The sequence below is a fragment of the Anoplopoma fimbria genome, chromosome 4, assembly GCF_027596085.1.
Source record: "Anoplopoma fimbria isolate UVic2021 breed Golden Eagle Sablefish chromosome 4, Afim_UVic_2022, whole genome shotgun sequence".
Taxonomy (NCBI): domain Eukaryota; kingdom Metazoa; phylum Chordata; class Actinopteri; order Perciformes; family Anoplopomatidae; genus Anoplopoma; species Anoplopoma fimbria.
In genome coordinates, this window is record NC_072452.1 from 15,972,504 (window position 1) to 15,993,618 (window position 21,115).

At 43.3% G+C, this 21,115-nt stretch overlaps 2 protein-coding genes across 3 annotated transcripts in view; one reads left to right on the forward strand and one right to left on the reverse strand.

Moving 5' to 3' along the window:
- Positions 1-3,000: 3,000 nt before the first annotated feature.
- The window catches only part of mrpl11 (mitochondrial ribosomal protein L11), a 37,500-nt gene continuing 19,385 nt past the window's right edge, over positions 3,001-21,115 (reverse strand). Inside the window, exons 3-6 of one of the 2 annotated variants that reach the window (XM_054597766.1) lie at positions 9,310-9,405; positions 5,489-5,582; positions 4,892-5,051; positions 3,001-3,237 (exon numbers count right to left, since the gene is read on the reverse strand). In XM_054597766.1, coding sequence (XP_054453741.1) covers positions 3,126-3,237; positions 4,892-5,051; positions 5,489-5,582; positions 9,310-9,405 — 462 coding nt within the window. In that variant the 3' untranslated portion in view covers positions 3,001-3,125. The remainder of the gene's footprint in view (positions 3,238-4,891; positions 5,052-5,488; positions 5,583-9,309; positions 9,406-21,115) is intronic. The other variant, XM_054597767.1, reaches the window with a different exon arrangement.
- On the forward strand, positions 18,855-19,919 carry tmem265 (transmembrane protein 265). The gene has a single exon (XM_054597765.1). It carries the CDS (start codon positions 18,855-18,857, stop codon positions 19,917-19,919), a length of 1,065 nt encoding a protein of 354 aa, XP_054453740.1.

Below are 21,115 nucleotides of genomic sequence, written 5' to 3' on the forward strand. Positions count from 1 at the left end.
GAGATCCTGGCATGTGAAGATCTCAAGGATGTTGAAGATGTCCATTGCTTGACGAGACGTGACACCAAACAAGAAATTGTCTGGAAGTCTTGAAGCTCTGATCATGTCACAAATCCACTGCTACGCTGTACTGTACATTAGACTCTGAATGTGGGCTCTTCAGGTCCCTGCTGGCCTGAGGGCAGTCAGCTGGATATTGTTGCAGCATCAATATTTGCAATGCTGGCAGCTTATAGCGGCTCCTGTGTGCCTGAAACGGCCCTGACCTGCTGAACTCTGAACTCTTTATCATGTCCATTCAACGTGGACATTTACATCGTGGCTCCACTGGAGTGCGGTGTAGCGAGGCACAATTGACTATGTGAATGAGCGATTCTTCTTTTTTGAGAGGGGTTAGAATACAAAAGTTTTGTTTTAAAAAATGAAAAATAGGGATGGGGTGCTATTTCTATTCAGTTACTAAGCGACACGGGTTGAGAATGGTACTATTCCCATGGTGTCGACATGCTCACGTAGAGTTGTCTACGGTCAAGTAAAGGATTGATTCCTACGTTCTAGCTATTAAAGGCTAAGTAAATATACATGTGTAAAATTACTATATTGTATGTGTGATATTTGAAAACCATGTTATTGCATATGCATTATGTCTGTGGATATAGGCATATGTTCTTTTCAGAAAGGTTGTACACATTTGTACATTTGTATGAAACAGTTATTGGTCTGTATATATATAAGAAAGAGATTTTTATTGCATAAGATTGATATATTCTAAACATCTTACTTACTGCAGAATGGACATTGTGGACCAGTGTTCTATTGTGTTGCTTATAAGTGTATTTGATTGTCATACAAATGCATTTATAATAAAAGTGCACTTAATGCGACTGATGCGTTTGTGTCGTCATAGTCAAGCCCCTTGTTCCTCCCCCTGCCTCATCATCATCATCATCCCACCATCCCTGCCTCTTTTCCTCCCTCCCATACACTCTCCTCCATTTCTTCCCCTGGAGCGAGTTTCGCTCAGCAACAGCACTGACGCACACACATGACGAGACAGAATGAGACACTATCTGACTCAGACTGACGCACACTCTTGGCATCGAGGTTTTTGCGTGCGCACAGGCACAAACAGTTGGCCTCCCACTTATGATGCTCACACACACACACACACACACACACACACACACACACACACACACAGACACACACAATAGTAGGCATATGACCCCCCCCGCCGCCAGCCCTCTTTACAAATCACAGTAGCCCACATTCACTCGATGTACCTGCGACTCTATCAGCGTTCAGCGCGTAAGACTCCATATATAGGCATTCCTGCTCAAGAGCTCTGACTGAAACAGCCTCCCATCTATTCTCAGCCTCCATTCAGAAGGATCAGGGAGGGGAGGGCTGGGGAGAGAGGGGAGACAAAGAAGGAGCAAGAGGAGGCTAAAATTAGAGGTACAGTAAAGAGGGATGGGGGACAAAGTGATGCTCTGCCGCCACAGGATGGAGAGGTGAATATTATAAAGATACATGGATAACCCACTACCTTTACATTATGATAGATAAAAGAGAGAACATGCATTTATGGATCTTTTTCGGCCATATTTCAGCACTTGTACCAAAAGACAAAATATAGAATTCATAACATGCACTGAGGCAAATCTCTAAACATTATACTGGTTTCCTGAGAGCGAACATTTTGTTCCATCACTAGCTGCTGCTGCTGCAGTGTCTTTGATGGAGTGAAGATGAGCAGTGGAGGAAGAGCTGCTCGGCTGACTGACGCTATCTTCTGGTAAAGACAAGTACTGCACCAGAGAGGAGCGTAGTGTGTGTTGTGAAAGAGGCCATGTTAGAAAAAGGTCATGAAGAGAGCAGGGGAAAGGTCGGTTTAATACTTCATGTTCCCTGGACCAAATAATATTACAGGTGTAATAAATGACACATGGATTCAAAGCTCACATGAAGGTAGAGTCCATGTAGGGCTGGGTAATATGGTTGAGATCATTAGAATATAAAGGATAAGTTCCCATTTTTAAAAGCCTGACTTAAAACAATACTCACATGCTCACAGTGTACATACATGGACAGTTTTGTTCTTATGCCGACTTTCATGCCGGAAGAATCCCGGATTCAGCTGATCTTCAAAAGTTTGCACAGAGTGAGGAAGGAATTTCTTCACGTTCAGTACACAGAGGGAACAATCACAGCGACAAATAGGACTTTGAATGAACATGGAGGCATGTGCGTGTTCATTTAAGACCAATTGGAAAAAATTGTGAACCTTTTATAACAATATATCTTCTGAAAAATCAATAAAATGACATCGCAAATGCAGGAAAACACATAAAATAGTCTGATGTTCCAGGCAATGAACTGAGTTGTCATTTAAGGCTGCAATTAATGATTACTTTCAGTCACTTATTTTTCTGTTTAATCAATGATTCTTTTTTTATTTATATCAGTGAATCATGAAAGATCAGCACTAGTTAAAATACTATGTATTACATGGAACCGAAACGTCTATATGTGTTTATAAAAAAGTTTAGTGTTTCATAACTTAAAACATGTTTTTAATTACTTGGCTTGAATTTATCTCGGACAATATGGTCAATCGTCCATGTGATTTCTGCAATAATTCATGTGATGAACCCTTCAGTTCACAGATTGATGAGGTCTAATGTACAAGAAACCATCTGCACAGCCTGACAACAAACCAAAGCGCTTTGAGAGGTGTTAATAATAGATAATAACATCAAAGAGACTGAACATACAAATCCTTCCAAGACAGAGAAGTTACAGTTTCATTAGCTTGGCTCAGAGGAAATGAAACACTCAGGGTCATAAATATTTTTGAAACTTAAGTGGATGCTTTTCTTGCCAAAATATAGTCGATGTTAAATATTTGAAATCAATCTAAATGACTGAATCCGAACAACTAGCTGTAGAGAAATATATAAATATCAGATGTGAATAAGGACACAGAAAAAGAGAAGTCACACAATAACTAATTGTTTATTAACTGACACAAAACATTAACAGTGTTTGTTTGTGAATAAAGTTCACATATAGAGTCAATAGAAATAGGAATGGGGGTAACATAATAAAAATATTGCAGGTCTTCATTTCTTTTTGCCCAAAGCTTCTGCTGCAGCAACGGCAGCTGCTTCTGCATCAGCTTTCAACTTCTCCTCTCTCTGCTCCAAGAAGAGTTTGTACTCATCAGCTGAGAGACTGAAGAGGAGAAGGGAAGAAAAGAGAGAGAGAGGGGGAGAAAAATAGAAGGAGAAATTATATTCGGTTACCCCAAACTCTGACTTACTGCTACAGGAAAATCTAACCTTTTGTGAAAAGGTTAAGAGTAATTTTGTAGTTAATAAAAGTGGACAAATGTGGATGAAAAACAATCCTTCAGATAAGTGTTACATTAACTTTAAAGCTAGTTTTTGTCCCAAAGAATCAAAAAGCAATGATCTTCTTTTTGGGTTCACCACAGTGCAGCAGTGTTCAACACTTGTCCAGGAAGGAATCCATTGTAAAACCGGCAGAGATAACAATTTCTCCACATGACAGTACTTTCAATTAATCATAATGCATTGCAGCCTCAAGACATGGTGAGTTTAAAGCAAGGGGAGAAAAGGATTCTGGGAAATGTACAATATCATCAAGTAAAGAAGAAATAGATGCGACAGATTGAAGGGGTGCGTCTGTGAGAGAATACTGCACTCAAGCAGTTCATGCTGTGCACGAAATAAATGATAAATATCTGAAAGTAAACACAGGTTGATGTTAAGACAAAAAGCCTCTCATGGGGACACAAGTAAGTATGTAGAGGAGTGGAGAGAGTCCACATCTGTAAAATATAAAGTATTCTGATAATAAAGTAAGATGTGTAATCTTTGTGAAGCTTATAGCATTCAGTGCCAAAACATACTGCATACTGATTGTACACAGTAAACTATATACAGTGGGGCAAAAAAGTATTTAGTCAGCCACCAATTGTGCAAGTTCTCCCACTTAAAAAGATGAGAGAGGCCTGTAATTTTCATCATAGGTATACCTAAACTAATACTTGCCCCACTGTACTGTGTCCGAGTATATTGTTTGTGTAGTTAGTGTATCTAAATAGTCAAAATACTTATATAAATATAATGGATATAATGCAACACATGCACTAATGCTCTTCAGTTAAACTGTGACGAATCAACACAAATAGACACATAAATCTTTTTTCATGGGCTAAGTAGTTAATTTAATAAAGCTGTTTTACCAACGTCCACAACTTGTGTTTCTTGCAGATGAAAAGGACTCAGAACAGGAGTATAAACATATCAAATATGATGTGGAGACTACAACGTATTTTGGCTGCAGCGTTATTTGAAATACATTTGAGTATATACTGAACTGTAGGTGTTCATGTTATTGTGGCCGCTGAGGTCCTTTACTGTTCTCTTGTCTGACCTCTAGTGGTCGTTAGGAGGCATAGCAGCATCTAGATAGATAGATATTCCTTTATTGATCCCCATGGGGGAAATTCTGGTGTTGCAGCAGCTCAAGGACAGAGAAACAGATTAAGATAATAAATAAAACATATAATACAATAAAATAAAATAAAAAATAAAAATAAAAATGTACAGTATATTTACATGTGTGCAAAAATCTACACGTGACACTGTCTGCTGCTTCTTTGTATCTCTGCAAAATTATGTGTGAAGCTTTATGTTTCTGTGTGTCATCACATTAATACAGAATAATAACAAAAATCTGCCTCTATCTATTAACAAGTCCAGGACAGGCCTCTGACGGCATGCACACTTGTTGAGTTAATGGTAATTTAAGGCCAATAATAATAATAATAAATTGCACTGAGCACAGAGTCAGGACTTACTTGTTGACTATCTTGATGCCAAGCGAACGAGCCGAGCCGATGATGCTTTTGACGACGGTCTCAAGGGAGGTGTTCCTCATTTTGAAGCACTCGTCCATAGCTTTCACCTGGGCGATCTCATACACCGCCCTCACCGACACCATCCCCGCTGTCTCATGGCCTACACACACACACAAGATATGTCAGACTGCGAATAAAAAAGGCACGAATATTGAATAAACGTACAAATAAGTTTAGTACAAAATAGGACAAATGGTGTGTGTGTGTGTATGTGTGTGTGTGTGTGTATGTGTATGTGTGTGTTGGGGATGGTGCAGAGGTGGTTTTAGGAGTCAATCGCTGAAACGAGGCTGGAGATGGCTTCATAGCTTGGAGCATAAAAGGGGGAAATCCATAATTCTCTTTTCTCACCACTCCACCTTTGCTACTTCCTTCCTCTGCTGCAGTTTGCCCGCATGTCATGAATATAAGATCAATCACAGCAACGCTCAAAACCGAGCCGAGGGAGAGACGCCTGTCCGTTACAGGATGGACTCAGCAGGTGAAGATTGGAGAGAGAGAGAGAGAGAGACGCCTCAGTGCAGCAGCACATCTCACCTGTCTTTCCGGCCCCTTTTGCGATGCCCGCTGCCTGCTTGAGGAAGTAAGACACTGTGGGCTGCCCGATCTTCAGGTCATACGTTCGGTCAGGCTGAGGAGACAGAAGAATCAGAACTTAAACATATAGCCAGGATTCATTATTCTATAAAATGCTTTTCACATTTATTTATTCATTAATTTATTTAACTGCTCACTACCTCTCCACTTTAGTTTGCCTACTAATGCTGCACAAGTCAAACTTTCTGTTTTAGTAGGCACATACAGTATGTAGTGAACAATGAGACTCCAGGCAGATTTACTATCAAAATTCATACAAATCGTTGAAATAATAGGAGTTTAATTTCAGTCAGTGGTGGTCATCATTTGCTGGCTGAAATGAAAACCGTCCTCATCAACTGTTAGCTTCATGAGTTGGAAAAAAACACTTTTTTTTGTAATCTTTCTGTGTTAAACAGGCACTTGATGGGTTCATGATATCAAGCTCAAAAACTGAGGCTAAAGCTGTGTTTTCCAGGCAAGAAGTCATCAACCCCCCTTCTGTGATTGCAGCTAATGTTAGACAAGACAAACAAAATATGTTCCTCATAAATGTTTTTAGTTCTTCAAATGCTTAAAAAAAAGAAAGAAAAGAACACAACTCTCCGAACATTTCAAATTTGGATTACCCCATTGCTAGCACCACACACACCATTTCATCATGTGGAAAAATGTAAAGCCTGACAGATGTTACTGGTTACGGTCACTAAAATCTGCTTTAAAGCAGTCAGCTCACTGCAAGAAATACAACTCTGATGGAAAAATACTAGATTCATCTATTGGGTTTAAGTTTGATGCAAATAAAACCCCAAAGTTGAATGTAAAAAGCTTTTAAAAGCCACCATGTCTTTATTTTCCTGTGTAATTGGAGGATGTAAATTTTAAAATAAAAAGGGATTAAACCAAACAAAACTGTAAATATGTCCTCTGTGTCCATAACGTTAGCTACGGCAGGGACCAAAGAAACTGTTTCTCAGTTTATGATCCTTGATGATCACTGAAATTAATAAAACTGAGTAGATGCACAGGCATGAGTCATTAAGTTTTCCTGTGTATCTAATACTGATTTAAATCATTTTCTAATTAAAATTCAAAGCTGAAATATCAATTTAATAAAGTTTGGACCTACTATTCATGAGAGGATGAACCCCCCCAAAAAAATTCAAAGCACATTGCTTCATTAAACTGCAAAAAGTTAAGAAACATTTATAATTGAGGTTATATGATGAAAGCATCTCGCTGGTCCTCATCAGAGGTTTCAGCCTACAGTATTGGAGCTCCCTGTGAATCACAAGGTATTGCTTTTACTTTCATCTTTCTAAGGTTTAAGTAGTGCTTCTAAAAAGAAAAAATGTATAACTTCAGCAGCTCTGTAATTACTTATCACTCATTACAAAAGTTACAGAAACAAAGATCACACTATAACAACGTGTATTTTTTACTAAAGAATATTAGATATGTTGGTTCCCACCTCTAAATAAAAAGTAACGGTACCAGTTTATCCTCAAACGGAGAAAAAGCAATGTAGAAAACTTGATTGAAATATGACATTTCTGTTGTTTCATGAATTAATATGCGGAAGGTTGTATCAGATCTGTTTTAATCTGCCGCTATAGAGTGATGCAAGAATGAGTCCAACGACCCAGGAATTTGTTTACATTTTCGCACTTCCTGTTCTCTCTTCTCAAAGTCAATGTTTTTTAGTTTTTTTAAGTCATGCGACCGTAATGTAGTTTGTTTAAAGGCTTACGCTACCATTTTACTTCAGGCGTTTGCTTTTACGCCTCAAAAATCACAAAAGTGGTGTTAAACAGAGTTTATTTTCTGAAATAATCCTAAATCCAACAGAAATATCCCGTCGGCTATTTGTTCAGGGAACCATTTGGATGCTCACATCCGGGTTGGCCTACAAAAATACGTCATCCCTTCAAGTCCTCTACTTTTGGTCTCTTAAGCAGAGCGGAAGCTTCAATGATGATTAAGTCACATGCTTCATGTTTGTCATCAGAAAATATGTTTCCATATCACTCTGACAATTTTGCTTTTTTAGATACAACAACGTCTCCACCTGAGCCAAGCTTCTTGCAATTTCAAGGTTCTGTAAAATTTTTGGTGTTTCCACTTTTTTTTGCGCAAATTGCAAATGTGCATAAACGAGGTGGATGGAAACACATCTAATGAGCTGAAAGAGGCCATCTGCTCTCCAGCCCTCACTAACTCGCCCTTTCCATCCTCCCCTCTGGGCCAAAATAAAAATAACCTCATCATCCTCTTCAGCTACTCTGAGCCTTTTCTTTGCATTCTGATTCATTCTCTGTTGGAAGACGTTTATTTACTAAAATCTGACAAAACAGATAAAATCAATAAATCATCTGTGGAAGGTTTACTTTGGATCATCTGTTATATATAAAAAAAACAAAAAAACAATCATGGGGTAATAAGCTGTAGGCTGAGCTGAGAAGATAACACAGAGCAGGTGATTTGTCATCAGACTTGTGTTATCTAACAGTAGTGACCTTTCGACAGGGAGCAGAAAAGCTTTTGGTTGTAAAGGTCCGATGAGTCGCTATTGTTTCCTCCTCCATTTTAGAAGATGAAACACAAACATTTTTCTGCTCTGAGCTCCTTCTGACGGGCAAAATTAAGATAAAACCAAAAATAACGAAGACGGCAGGACGAGAGATAAGGAAAGTTATAGTGTGGGAACAATTATGCGAGTAATAAAAAAACTGTTTAAGGTTAATAGCTCCGTAATTCAACAACTTGAACTCATACCTTTCGCTTAAATGAGAGGCGTTAAGCTTAGTTTAGCATAAAGACTGGAAACAGATGGAAACAACTAGCCTTCTCTGTCACAGATAACAGAGATGTTAACATGTCTGCAGCCTCTTAGACCTGTTACATGTTTGTGAATTAAAGAAATTAGCTAGATTAACTAGTGAGGTGCAGGTAGGCTGATTTTTTATTTTTGGACAGAGCCAGGCTAGCTGTTTCCCCCTGTTTTAAGTCTTTATGCTAAGCTAATTGCCTCCCGGCTCCAGCTTCAGCAGAGTGCTATCAACCTTCGCATCTAACACTCAGGTGGGAAGTGACTTTCCAAAAATGTCAAGTTGTTCCTTTAAAGTCGAATGAAAAGCACCAAAGGATGTGATACCGACAAGCCTGAGGTGAAAGTTTAAACCTGAGAAACATTCGTCTCACGGGCTTAAACATATTGCATGCGCACGTTAAAACATCACATACAGTATTAAGTGTGAACAGAACAAACACAAAACTAAAAACCCACCAGCAGATGGCAGTGATGGGCAGCAGCGAGGTGCCACATGTGATGGCAGAGCTGTTGCTGCATATTGCACAAAGTACATTCACGCCTTTAAACGGATTAGGCTTCCCCTCCTTCCATCACAAACCTCATTACAACACATATTTATTCAGCCGAAAGGACGCAAGCTCCTACACACAGAGGTGGGAGACGGGGGGGCGGGCGTGACGAGTCAAACAATCCGACGTTGAGTAAAATAAAATCTACAAGCTCATAACACACACCTTTTTTTTGAGTAATTCACGTTTCTTGCATGCACTTAATGCTTCTTGACTTCAAGTTCCTCTGGGCATTGCTTCATTAATGAATGCTAATGGAAAGGATTACTTTGCTGGAAGAGTATGAATAATGGAAGTGCTCGAGTGATGTTATGCAGCTAGTGGAATTAACCAGGACGGTGGGAGGGAGACGGGCTAAGTGTAAAGGGTCAGCGATGGGTTAGAGAGACCCGCAGACGCACCTTCACATGGATCTTGATGGGGAGAGGGATGCCCTCCTTCAGCTCCTTGGTTTTCTCATTGAAGTCCTTGCAGAACTGTCCGATGGGGATTCCTCTCTGGATGGGAAAAATTAAAGAGAAATAAGCATTGGAAATAAAAAAAAAAATGATTGAGGATCACTTTAAAATGTATGAGAAATCTGAGCCTGCAACATCAGATGAACGTCACTTGTGTCACACGGTGCAGCCAGAATACAGATGCCTGAGCTGCTGTCAGTCAATCAATCACCAACACTTCACGGAGCTCTGACTATATTTGGAGAGTGGTTCGGGGGTGTGACAGTATCTGCATGTGACGTGTGTGTGTGTGTGTGTGTGTGTGTGTGTGTGTGTGTGTGTGTGTGTGTGTGTGTGTGTGTTTATATGGCGTAACATTTTGGTGGAGACATTTTCACACTTTATAGTAGTTATTCTTGTTATATTCACACTGAGATGCATCCGTGCGTGTTTGTCTGCAGCCTCTCTGCTGTTCCACTCAGTGTGGTTGTGTGTGTGTGTGTGTGTGTGTGTGTGTGTGTGTGTGTGTGTGTGTGTGTGTGTGTGTGTGTGTGTGTGTGTGTGTGTGTGTGTGTATGTATGTGTGTGTGTGGCTGTCACTCCAGCTATGACTGAATGCATGTTGGTGCCCAGAGCCAGAGAAAGCGAGTGATGAATGATCCTCCCATTTTCCAGCTCCTGCAAGGCCAACCAGAGCGAAAGCAAAATGGATGGGTGACATTAAGTCAACACTCGGCCAACGCTGCTCCTTTGCACCAATTCTTCTTTGGAGCTGAATTTCAGAGGCAAAGACTAATAAAGAATCTAATTATTACCACTGGAATATAAACTGACCTTCACCCGCCATTCTTCCCAAAGGCAACACACTGATTGAAATGTTCATTTAAAAAAAAAAAAAAAAAAAAAAAAAAAAAAAAAAAAAAAAAAAAAAGGCTTCTTTTTTTATTCGGCTTAATGGAGCCCCTCAGATTCAAATAAAGGATCTGATGAAAAGTCAGCCATCCGGAGAAATTTTCCAATGACAGCACGGGGAAGACATTTATTTGAACTTAACGGAGCAGAAAGTTCTCTGAACATCATTTCGACTAAAGGCTTCAAAAGCACCTGATGAATGTTAATCAGCTGCCTGATCTACGTGACCCCATCACTCCATTTGGGGGTCTGCAACGCTGCTCAATACTCACTGGCGCTTCTATTCATCCGCTAACACAATCATAACAAAGTGATTGAAATTTCAACACATCGCACGAGTCGATGCAGGTTATTGTTTCAGAGCTGATGGGTGCTATTTGAATTACAATATGCTACTAATGAAATGAAATGCTGCTTTGTCTCCGGAGCCCTCGCTAGGCTCTACCTTTCCTCCCCTCCCATGCTTATTTATAGTAATCCCATGTCAACCTCACTACCTTCTACCCGTGCCCCTTCCCTCCCTCCGTCCCCCATGAAACAACATGGCAAGGGTAAACAAATGTAGAGGGAGCACCGAAGGAAAGTCTAATTAAATTTGGATTAGTATAAAGGCTGTGATGTTGCGTATGAGTCGAAGCAAACCCCCCCGGCTCTGCCTCACGCATTTAGCTCCCATTCCCTCCCTCTGTTCAGCCCAACGTCGGATAATGATCTCTCCCACCGACTCAGATGGTCCTTTCATGCCACACAAAGCCATGAAAGAGCCTCCCTGACCAGCCGGAGATAATGCCTGATGCTTCTAAAGTGTGCTTAAGCACGAACGTCGAGACATTATGCAGACAGAGGAGCGACTGCTCTAAAGATAGACGGAGGCAAAGACTTCACATGGCCTCCCTGACCAGATATTCTCCTCTGTTGAAATAGGGCTTGAACAAATATTTTAAAGGGGCCTGAAGCGTGGCAAATAAGAGGATAGGGCACGACCACCCACTTGGGGATAGCAGACAGTTTGCCCCTCAGCTCTGCACACAATCAAGTATGCACCAGAGACATCATATTTAATCATATTTTAATTAAGCTGTGCCACAGGAGTCCAGGCATCTCGTCTTCTGAAGGTGGCAGCGTGAGGATGTTTTATTTTGGCCTCGGGCTATTAAATAGTTTAACCGAAGTAATTACTGTGATTGAATCATGTTGGTAATCACAGTCTTTAACTGAAAGCAAGGTTCAAGGTCAGCTCCTCCAACTTTGCATGACATTTAACAGAGAGAGAGAGAGAGAGAGAGAGAGAGAGAATGGGAACAATAACATTCATGCCCTGGCCAAATCGCCAACCCCGCTCACTGCATCTGAGCATCTAATCATCCTCGAGTCCGAGCCGCTGGATAAATCCTCTCTCCTCCACCATGACTGATTAGAGCCGGGTGCTCTCCAGTATAAAATGGCTGCAGCCCGTCACCCGAGGCGGGGCCTTCCACGCCGGCTGTGGGCGAGGACATTCAGCCGCACATTTTCAAAGACTTCTGAGATCCTGGGCACCGGGATTAAACGCTAATCTACGAAGATATTTTCTCGCCGTCAAATCCAGTAGCGACAGCGGTGAGTAATTGCTATGAGATCCATTCAAGATCATCGCTGCGGAGTCTTATTGCTCATAATTATGAGCAATTAGACGTTTGCAATTAAAATCTGGGAAGTGTCCATTTGATTTGACCCTTCCACCATATTCTCTGAAGCCTTTTTTGACACTCCTTCCCTGTTAATGTGATTGGCCTTTCAGCTTCACTAACTCTTTTTAACAAGATGTAGCACTGCATGGCGTGGCAGGATGGGGGGAGTGTGCATGGATGGAGGGGAGAATAGACGGGAACGAGAAAGAGAGAGACAGCTGAGGTGTATTAAAGTTGTCAGGATGTGGCCAGTGATCGTCGTGGTCAATATTTGAACAATGAGAAGGGATTTGTGTAACCAAGGTGAACAACGGGAGAGGAGACAAGTAAAGTGAAAGGCCACAGCAGGTCCTCATGAATATGGGCGAGTGTGTGCGTGTATGTTTATGTATGAACACTTTGGCCTCATTTGAATCTGACAAGACTATCTGTTCAAGAGTGGATATGTGTGCATATTAGGCTGCCCGGGACTGCTGACGGTGAGGAAGTGTTCACTGTGTGTGTGGTCGCAGGTGCCTCTGTATCTGAGAGAACAGGGCTAAAAAAGAAACGAAGGAGAGTGGAAGCGATGGAGGGAGAGATGAGAACGAGTGGGTGAGTAGGTCAAGAGAAGTATTGTGCTTATGGGAGCATGGCAAACATGGAGATAAAAGGACACAGAGGCAGGACAAGGCCTTTGGGGCAGGAGAAAGGATTAATTGCCCCTGGCACACAAGGCCACCTGATAAATTGCCCCGAGGCGATCGGCACAGTGGAGGGCCGAGATACGGTGGAAAAGGTGTAACAGTGGCGAGAGGCTGGTGGGAGGCGAGGTTAATTAAACTCTACAGTGTGAAACACTCTCATTCATTACCTTCATTACCGTGTTCATTTAATCTGCTCCGCTGTTGGCATTTTATCACATTCATCCCCATCGTAGCGTCATACAGCTGATTAGGTTTCATGTTGAACCCTTCAGCTGCAGAGGAGGAAACGGAGAGGCTGAACAGCCGCTCAGTTTAGGTCTAACAGGCACAGACACACACAGCACTAAATAAATTGAGTTCACGCTGGACATGCATTTTACTTGATTTTGCACCCTGGAATGGGTGGATTAGTCTTAAAAATGAAAACGATTTTTTCACCCCGAGTCTCCAGTGAACTGTGCTGAGGCCAATATACAGCCCTGCACAAAAGAGCTGAGGAGCGCTGCTCACACGAGCATGAGCGCCGACCTGACGGAGCGGACCAAATTCGGGACTCATCTTTATAAACAACCAAAACAAGCCAAAACTTCTGAGAAGTGTTATTGCCGTCTGGATCTTTTCCTTTTGTTTGTGCCTGGCACCAGAAGAAGTATTTGCTGTTTGAGGGCATTGGTGAAAGCAAGCAGGCGAAAGGGTGGAACAAAATGGATTGCATCACGACAAAACATCCCATTTTCAACTCCATTAGGTCCCCCTCACAGTCTTGACAGTGTTGTGCTTTTTGCCACTTCAGATGATTAATCACGTGTGGAGGTTGCAGCAGAAACACAGGAGCCTGAACTGCAGGCATCTGAGGCTCCACGCTGGGGATGTCTGAAAAATCACAAGACTTACTGACAAGTGGAGGAAAGACACATAAAGAAAGAGTCAGGGGTTGGAATAAAGTCAGACTGCAACAACATCTGATAGCAACTGTTTGACAAAGCTTGTGTTTGTCTTGTTTTCAGAGATAATAGTGAAATTTTGCACGCTAAAGGGTGTTATTCAAAGGGGAACTCCGGCAATTTTGCACATCAAAGTCTGTTTACAGGTTTCTGGGAGGACTACTGCATATGTGAACACAGCTGAATAAAGCCTTTTGTTGCTCCAGAGGGAGTCTGATAAATTGCCCCAAGTGATGTCACATCACTCGTGGCAAACATTACATACATTAACTGCCACCAGCATAACACACCCAAATCTCAGGTGTTGACAAGGAAGAAGAATAAGCGCGGAATAAAAAAGGACAATATCTCCATTTCTGCTGCATCAGGTCTTTTTTTTAAATTTATTTTTTTTACTGCCCATGCGTTGGACTAAATCAGTGCTCTATTAATTCATGCAAAACACTCTGAGGTGACACTGAGAGAAAGAGCCAAGAGGAGGAAGGTGAAGTGACTTAGTCCTCCATGTTTGTGGAGGTCAGTGTTGACGCCTTTAGCATTCTTGGACAGTCTGTGTCCTTCCAAACTTCCCCGATCATGTCAGAAGCTAAAAAGTGATGACTGCACAGTACTGTGGACAGCTTGCCTGCCTGGCTGCCCCTCGCCCTCCTCTGCTTTTCACAATGTTCTCTTGCTGTCCTTTTTTTTTTCCTGCTTCGCGCTCCCTCGCTCTCCTCTCTGAAAGTGAGCCAGTGTGCAGAATGACCTTCAACCACACCCACGGGGAACAAAAGCCCCCAAAAAAGAGGAGGGATAGTAGCAGGGTTGAGGAGAGAATGTGATAAACATGAGGAGAGGCGTGAGAGAGAGGCAGCGAAAAGAAAACGACGGGTGAAGAAGAACAAAAAGAGAAGGAAAAAAAAAAACACGCTGAAGTGAGCAAAATGGAAAATCTCTCTTCTCTTGGAAGCCAGCAGAGCGCAGAGCTGAATCTGACAAGAAAGATGACTCTCCATCCCCTTCCCTACCAGTCTGATTAAACCTCTCACTCGAAAATGAAGCCAGCACACAAAGAGCCTCAGAAAAAACGAGGGAGTTGAGGACTGGAACCTTTTGCTAAAGGTGCAGACGGGAATGCCTTCAGATACACTTGAAGGAGCAGGACCTTGAGGGAAGAGGTGACGATATGAAATTCCTTTGAATCGCATCTGCGGCTGACAATGGAACCAAAATTAAATTCTTGAACTGCGAAAGCAGCCGGCTCTTCTTTTTTAAAACAGTTTCGAAAAGATTAATTTTCGAGCAGATCCGTCTCAGAAATTCCCAATCCTTCTGTTTAAGCGCGCAGTAAGCCGGCTGTAATGAGTTAATCTACAACAGAGGGATGATTTCCTTGTGTGACTACGACAGTAAGTAGAGAGGACTAATTAAAGTTGTAACATCTGCCTTCTGGGCTCTCGGTGTGTCTACAGGCTACAAGCATCTTTCGCTCCGCTTCCCCCGCTCTTGTTTCAAGCGGGGAAGGGGCAAATAAGGTATTCGCCTAGCCTCAAAACAAAGCACCTATTCTTCTGCGAGTGGCATCATCGTGATTACCATAACCAATGAGTGTACTGTAACTGGGCGCCCTCAAATATTCATAGCATCTTCCAGTCTAACTTCCACAGCTGCTGGTGGAGCAGAGGAGGAGGAACTGAGGAGGGTGGGAGGTCTGGTAGTGGAGCACGTAGCCTGCTTACAAATTAACACCACAACCCAACTCGGACAGTGTGAGTGAGTTTCTCCTCGACCTCCTCTCCCGTTGCAGCGCTCTGCACCCCCCCCCCCCCTCTCTCTCTCTCTCCTTCCCTCCCTCTCTCTCTCTCTCCATCTTCTCGGTCTGCGGTCTCCACTTTAATGATTTGGCGTCGTCGCTGATGCTGCTGCTCCACTTCTGACCGACTTCCATCCCCACCGGCGGCTCTGCACAGCCGGAGTCCGACCGAGCAGCAGCAGCAGCCCCCGCACGGCTCTCCGGCTCTCCGCAGCTGTATCAAAGAGACACACCGAGCACGCAAAGCCCCGGACACTGCGGGAGGTGACAGATCCAGAGTCAGCTTGAGCCTCTGCAATAAACCCACGGAGACGTCGGCCATGCAAGATCTGCACGGAGGGCGAAATCTTGATAAGTATGAGGCGTTGTGTGTTTTTTTTTTTATTTTTTTTTATTTGGTTCCCACAAACTCGTGTCTGTGGCGATGACTTCCAACTCCTAACAGCCTCGAGATGAGTCTCCTCCTGGAGCCCGACTCCTCACAAACACCCGGACTATAAGAGCACCACTTTTATTTTTATTTTTTTATCACCGATCCCGGCTCATCAGCGACAATAAAAGAGACTTTATTGGTCACCGGCTGCGCCTCTACTTGGAAGAACAAGCACATTATTCGCTGTAAATCAAGCCAGGAAGATCGAGCCCAATACGAATGGTTTGGGTAACTACAGCCTCACTTTACTACCAGCAATGCACGGATAAACCCACAGCACTATACCTGCTGCTAACAGGGCAGTTATGAAACAGGTGTTGCAGAGAAGCGGTTTCATAGAGATTGTTAAATTGCCAGAGGATGCAAGAAGTCGCTCTGCATGCTGGGGCAGTTAATGATAATCATTTATTTCAAGGGGGAAAAAAACAAACGAGATAACTCTGTAAAAAAAAAAAGAAACAATAAAGCCCCCTCAGGCAGCACTGGGGCTGCTAGCTCACAAATCAACAGATGTTTCAGTCATGTGGCTTTAAGTCTGGAGAGGGGATTTATTCATCAGTGCATCATCAGGGATTGCACACTGCCTGCCTCTCGGTTTATTAATGTATTTACACATAATGGCATAGATGTTGTCCTGATGCCCTTGGTGCTCCAGAGGCACCTGTGATAACCTGTGGAGGATTTGGTCTTTGATGTGATTTGGAGCTTTATGGCGTCTGTTTATGGAGATAAACTGGGGGGTGTAAACACAAAGTAATCTGTGCTCCACATGGATTTCTGTCCACCTGGAAATCACCCAATATTGATGGAAAACAAATGATAGTGGCAAACCCACCCCTTGCTTCATCTCTGTCAGTGTGTGCTGCACAGAATTGGGGAGCTTTTATTTTGGTTTTGGACGATTACACTGGTGCAGATGGAGGGAGAGCCATGTGCACTGGTGTCATGATAAAGAAAATGATTTTAAAAAAATCGATTTTCTGTAGAAAACTGACTACAAAAAAATGTACAAATCTTTCACCTGCACACTATTACATGCCATTACTCATGCTTACAGCGAAATAGGCTGCCTCACCTTGTCAACCGCAGTGTCATTTCCCAGACAGGAGAATGATGAATTGGGTCATTATTGATGAGCACAGTGGACACACGGGCTGTCATCCCAGTCCTTCACTCAGAACAGAATAAATTACACGGCGTTGACAGGGAGTCAAAACACAAACACGGGGTGACAGGGAGATTTCCAGGGTTGAAATTTAAGGCTCAGGTTGAATATCTTAAGAGGCACGACCTGGAGAAAAAGCCAGCTGCAACAGTGGCTGTAAACTTCTCCATCTCCTCGCTCCTCGTTTTGTTCCTCGAGAAATAATAAAACAAATTTGAATTCCAATATCCCCTCAATCTGCTGCTTGGTGAAATTCATTCAATTTTGGAGGGAATGGTAATCAGGTTGCGGTAAGCGGTGAGACAAAAGGCTCCGAAGACAATCAGATATTATGAACGCTGGCATGAACCACGCTTGTCCTCCCACTATCCCTCAGATCGGATTAATCACTCGAGATTGTTCCTTTCCTCATCTCTTAGATTCATCTGTTTCAGAACAAACTCTAATGTCTGGGACATTTCAATAGCCTGTGTGATTAATACATTCGGATTCATCCAGGCCAAGCTGGTGCATGAACTGCGTGTCTTCATATAAGAGGGTGGAAGTCATTTTCTATCTGCATTTGAGTCTTCCTCTTCAGCACTTTCACCCCGAGCTTATTTATGAACTATAATGATCACGCAGTAACACTTTATTAGCATGTAGACAGCCAAGAGGCCTATTAATCTTTCACATGCAGTCCTGTGCTCATTCTCCCTCTCGACGGACACACACACACAAACACAATCTCAAACCCCCTTTCTTTTTTTACCCAGTGGAGTTCCTCAGCCCTCGTCAATGATTCAGACAGCACCAAGGAGATGGCAGAGCTCCTGTTAGTCTTACAGACAGGGAAGTGATGCGTCTTCCATCGGCAAGATATCAATACTCACTTTTCACTGGCAGACTTTTCTCAGAGGCCGCAATCATGCCGACAATCTCTCGCTCGATCACGCTGAACTGTTGCCATTACGACACATCTGAGCCGGTAGTGATTTTGTATTATAATGGCATCGATCCCGTTGAGGGGTTGACACCCCCCGAGTGGTGCTGAGCAGATAACAGACAGTCCACTGGTCTGTGCTGTGCTTTTCAGCCAAATACGATAAAGAGACGTTGGTTCGATTACACTGTAAAGTCAATGATGATTTCTCACGCTATATCAATACTGAGGTTTATATTGTCTCTGGCTGAGATATGAGCTGCAACAGAAAAAAAATTGACCCTGAGCCAAATTAGCATTGCCTGCATGCACTCACCCAGATGTACACCGTGTGTACACAAAGACACGAGTCAAACAAATCGCCAAACAAATAGCAAGTTATCATTATTCATCTGAAATGAGACGTGGATTTGCAATGATTAAAGACTGCGGCACAGTATGAGAATAAATACGGCAGACTATAGAGGCAAGGAAACTGCTTTGACAGGGCACCTAGCTGTGCCTGAACACAATTAATTAATAATGAATAAGAACAATACAAAAAAGGGGCAGAACCAACAATAATTCACAAAAAAAAAAAAACAGCAGTGAACTCAGGGGGAGACTGAGAATCAAACAGAAGCAAAGCTCGGATCTTTATGGAAAATGAAGACTATTTAATTCAAAGAGCCGCAGACAACCAAAAAAACCCACAATTTAGCAGGCTACTCAGCTTGAGCAGCCAGGCTAGATGTAGCTCCGACCAAAGATGAAGGGTCGCTCACTGCTTGCTAGGCAGCCAATGTCTTTAACCATAGCAACAAGCATCAAACTATTTTACATTCAGTTTTAAATTAGTATGAGGAAAAACAAGAATGTTCTCATCCCTTAAATCTGTGAGTTTTACTGGGGACAGATGGCTCCGTGTGCAGCGATGTGAGCAGAGTTTGAATTGTGACGGTGGAACAGATTTACCACTGTGCCTCTCTGTACGTCTCTTTCAGGCATGGTGCCCACGCCCCAGGTGTGCGTATCAACCCTGGTCACAGTGAGCACGATGGCAGTGGTGGACCTCTACCTGCTGGAACAGAGCATGCTGGGGGCTCGCGGTCCTGCGGGGCCTGGTGTGTGGCAGTGTGCGGCAGTGTTGCTAGGCGATGTGGGCTTCCTACTCGCGCTGCGCTTCGTGTCGGCCGGTGTGGTGTCTGAGGCGCATTCGCCGCGTCGTGGTTTTGCCAACGCCCTCTGGTTCCTGTTCCTGTCCCTGCTCCAGCTCAAGCTCTTCTTTGTCTGCCACAACTACAGGCAGGAGCGCCGGCCGCCCGACCCGCTGGCCAGGAAGACCCTGACGCTGCTGCTGTCCATCTGCCTGCCCTCCCTGTTTCTTATCCTGACAGGGGCCGACCACATGACCCCGCAGCGCAGGAAGCAGGAGGTGCGGGGCCGGCTTCTGTGGGTGGTGGTGGACCTGCTGGATGTGCTGGACCTGCAGGCGGGGCTGTGGGAAGCCCAAGGCGGGGCAGCATCGGGGAGTGGAGGGGTCGTTGAGCAGAGTCTGCCCATCTGGGCCGAGGGCCTGGTCTTCTTTTACTGCTACGCCCTCCTGCTGCTGCTGCCCTGTGTGGCCCTCACTGAGCTGGGGGCCACCGGCCTGCCGGGTCAGAGGGGGCCCCGTAAGGAGGCTCTGTACCCTTGGCTCAGCTTGGTCACTATCAACATCTTCACGCTGGCCCTGAGGGGCACGGGCATGCTGTGGTACAGGGACCCCCGTGTGTCCACCGTGTTCCTGGGGAAGAACCTGCTGGCTCTGGCTGTGAAGCTGAGCTCGGCCTGGGAGAGACACAAGCAGGAGCGCGGCGCTGCTGGAGCCGCGACTGTGTCTGGACCAGAACCAGGAGACTCGACCCTGCCAAGCCAGAGCTCAGAGCAGGGAGAGGGCCAGGCCCAGGGGAAAGCTCCTCCCTCTCATTATCACACACTGTCTCGCTCCCAGAGCCACACTCTCTCCCATGTCAGCCTGGAGCCCACAGAGACGCCCTTAGGACCCTCTTTCATCTCCCATGAACTCTAGAGAGTCGCTCGGAACATGCACGCATGCACAAAAAGCATGTGATCACATCCACACTTAAAAACTCAGACCAGCAGAGCCAGTATCTCATCCATACAGATAACTTGTATTGAATTTCAGTACAACAGTGATGGTTACAATGCCGAACGGTGGAAATGCATTTGGCAAGCTTGGCTTTCTGCACATTTTGTTGTGCTGAGAATAACTTAAAATGCATTGCTGGGATTTGTGGGAGTGTATTTTTTATATTGAACACTGTGAACAGATCTATCAGCCTGTAAAGAATATTCCCGAAATGTATATTGACGTCTAGTAGTGTTTCATTCCCTTCTTTGATATCGGCACAGCTGCCCAAACTGCCACAGATTTGTTGAATTTGTTGCATTTAGTCTCTTGCTAGTCAATTTACAGCATCTCATCAGTGTTTTACTTAATTGGTACATTTGAGTTCAGGTCAGGTGGCTTGTCAGAAAAATTTGATCAATACTCTTCTGCCGTAAGATGCCAAATACAGACTGTGACCTTTAGTGTACTTTTTTTCCCACTTTACAGGGACCTTTCACAGAGAAAGGTTTAATACAAAGGAGTGATGATTTATTTTTCCCTTCAGCTCCTGGATTCAAAAGCTGTCTGCCTGTAAAACTCACACTCTTCACGGTGCTCCAGTATTTCAATTTAGAGTCAAACCCAGTGGAAGGAGTACATTTCCTGTTTTTCTACAATAAAAAAGCAAATGTAAGAGAATTAAATAAATAAAATGTGTAGCAGATGTTTTCTCTTCGTATCCTATCTCTTAAATAATCTCATGAACTCCCAAATTTATCTTGCAACCCTTTGGTGGGTCCCTACAACGACGATGGGCAACACAATTCATCCAAAAAGCCTGCTAATATCATTTATTAGTTGTCTGAAGGGAAAAGTTAATCAGCGATATCACTCACTGTGGTGTTTGGAGTGAGTTTGCTTTTGGTACTATGACATATTTTACTTGATTTAAATGCAGAATATGAACATGATTTTCAGAGATTGCATACCATTCAGTCACTTTTATTTTTGGAACAACTTTTAAAACCCTCCTCCAGCGATTTCAACACAACATTTTAGCTAACTATTTATGAAAGATATCATTACCATAAATAAAATCTTCCCATGGTAGAGCTTGAAGATGAGCATTTTGCATCATCTTAATCCTATTGCAA

Excerpts from the sequence above, each read along its gene's own strand:
- tmem265 (XM_054597765.1), top strand. The coding sequence starts at position 18,855 with ATGGTGCCCACGCCCCAGGTGTGCGTATCAACCCTGGTCACAGTGAGC.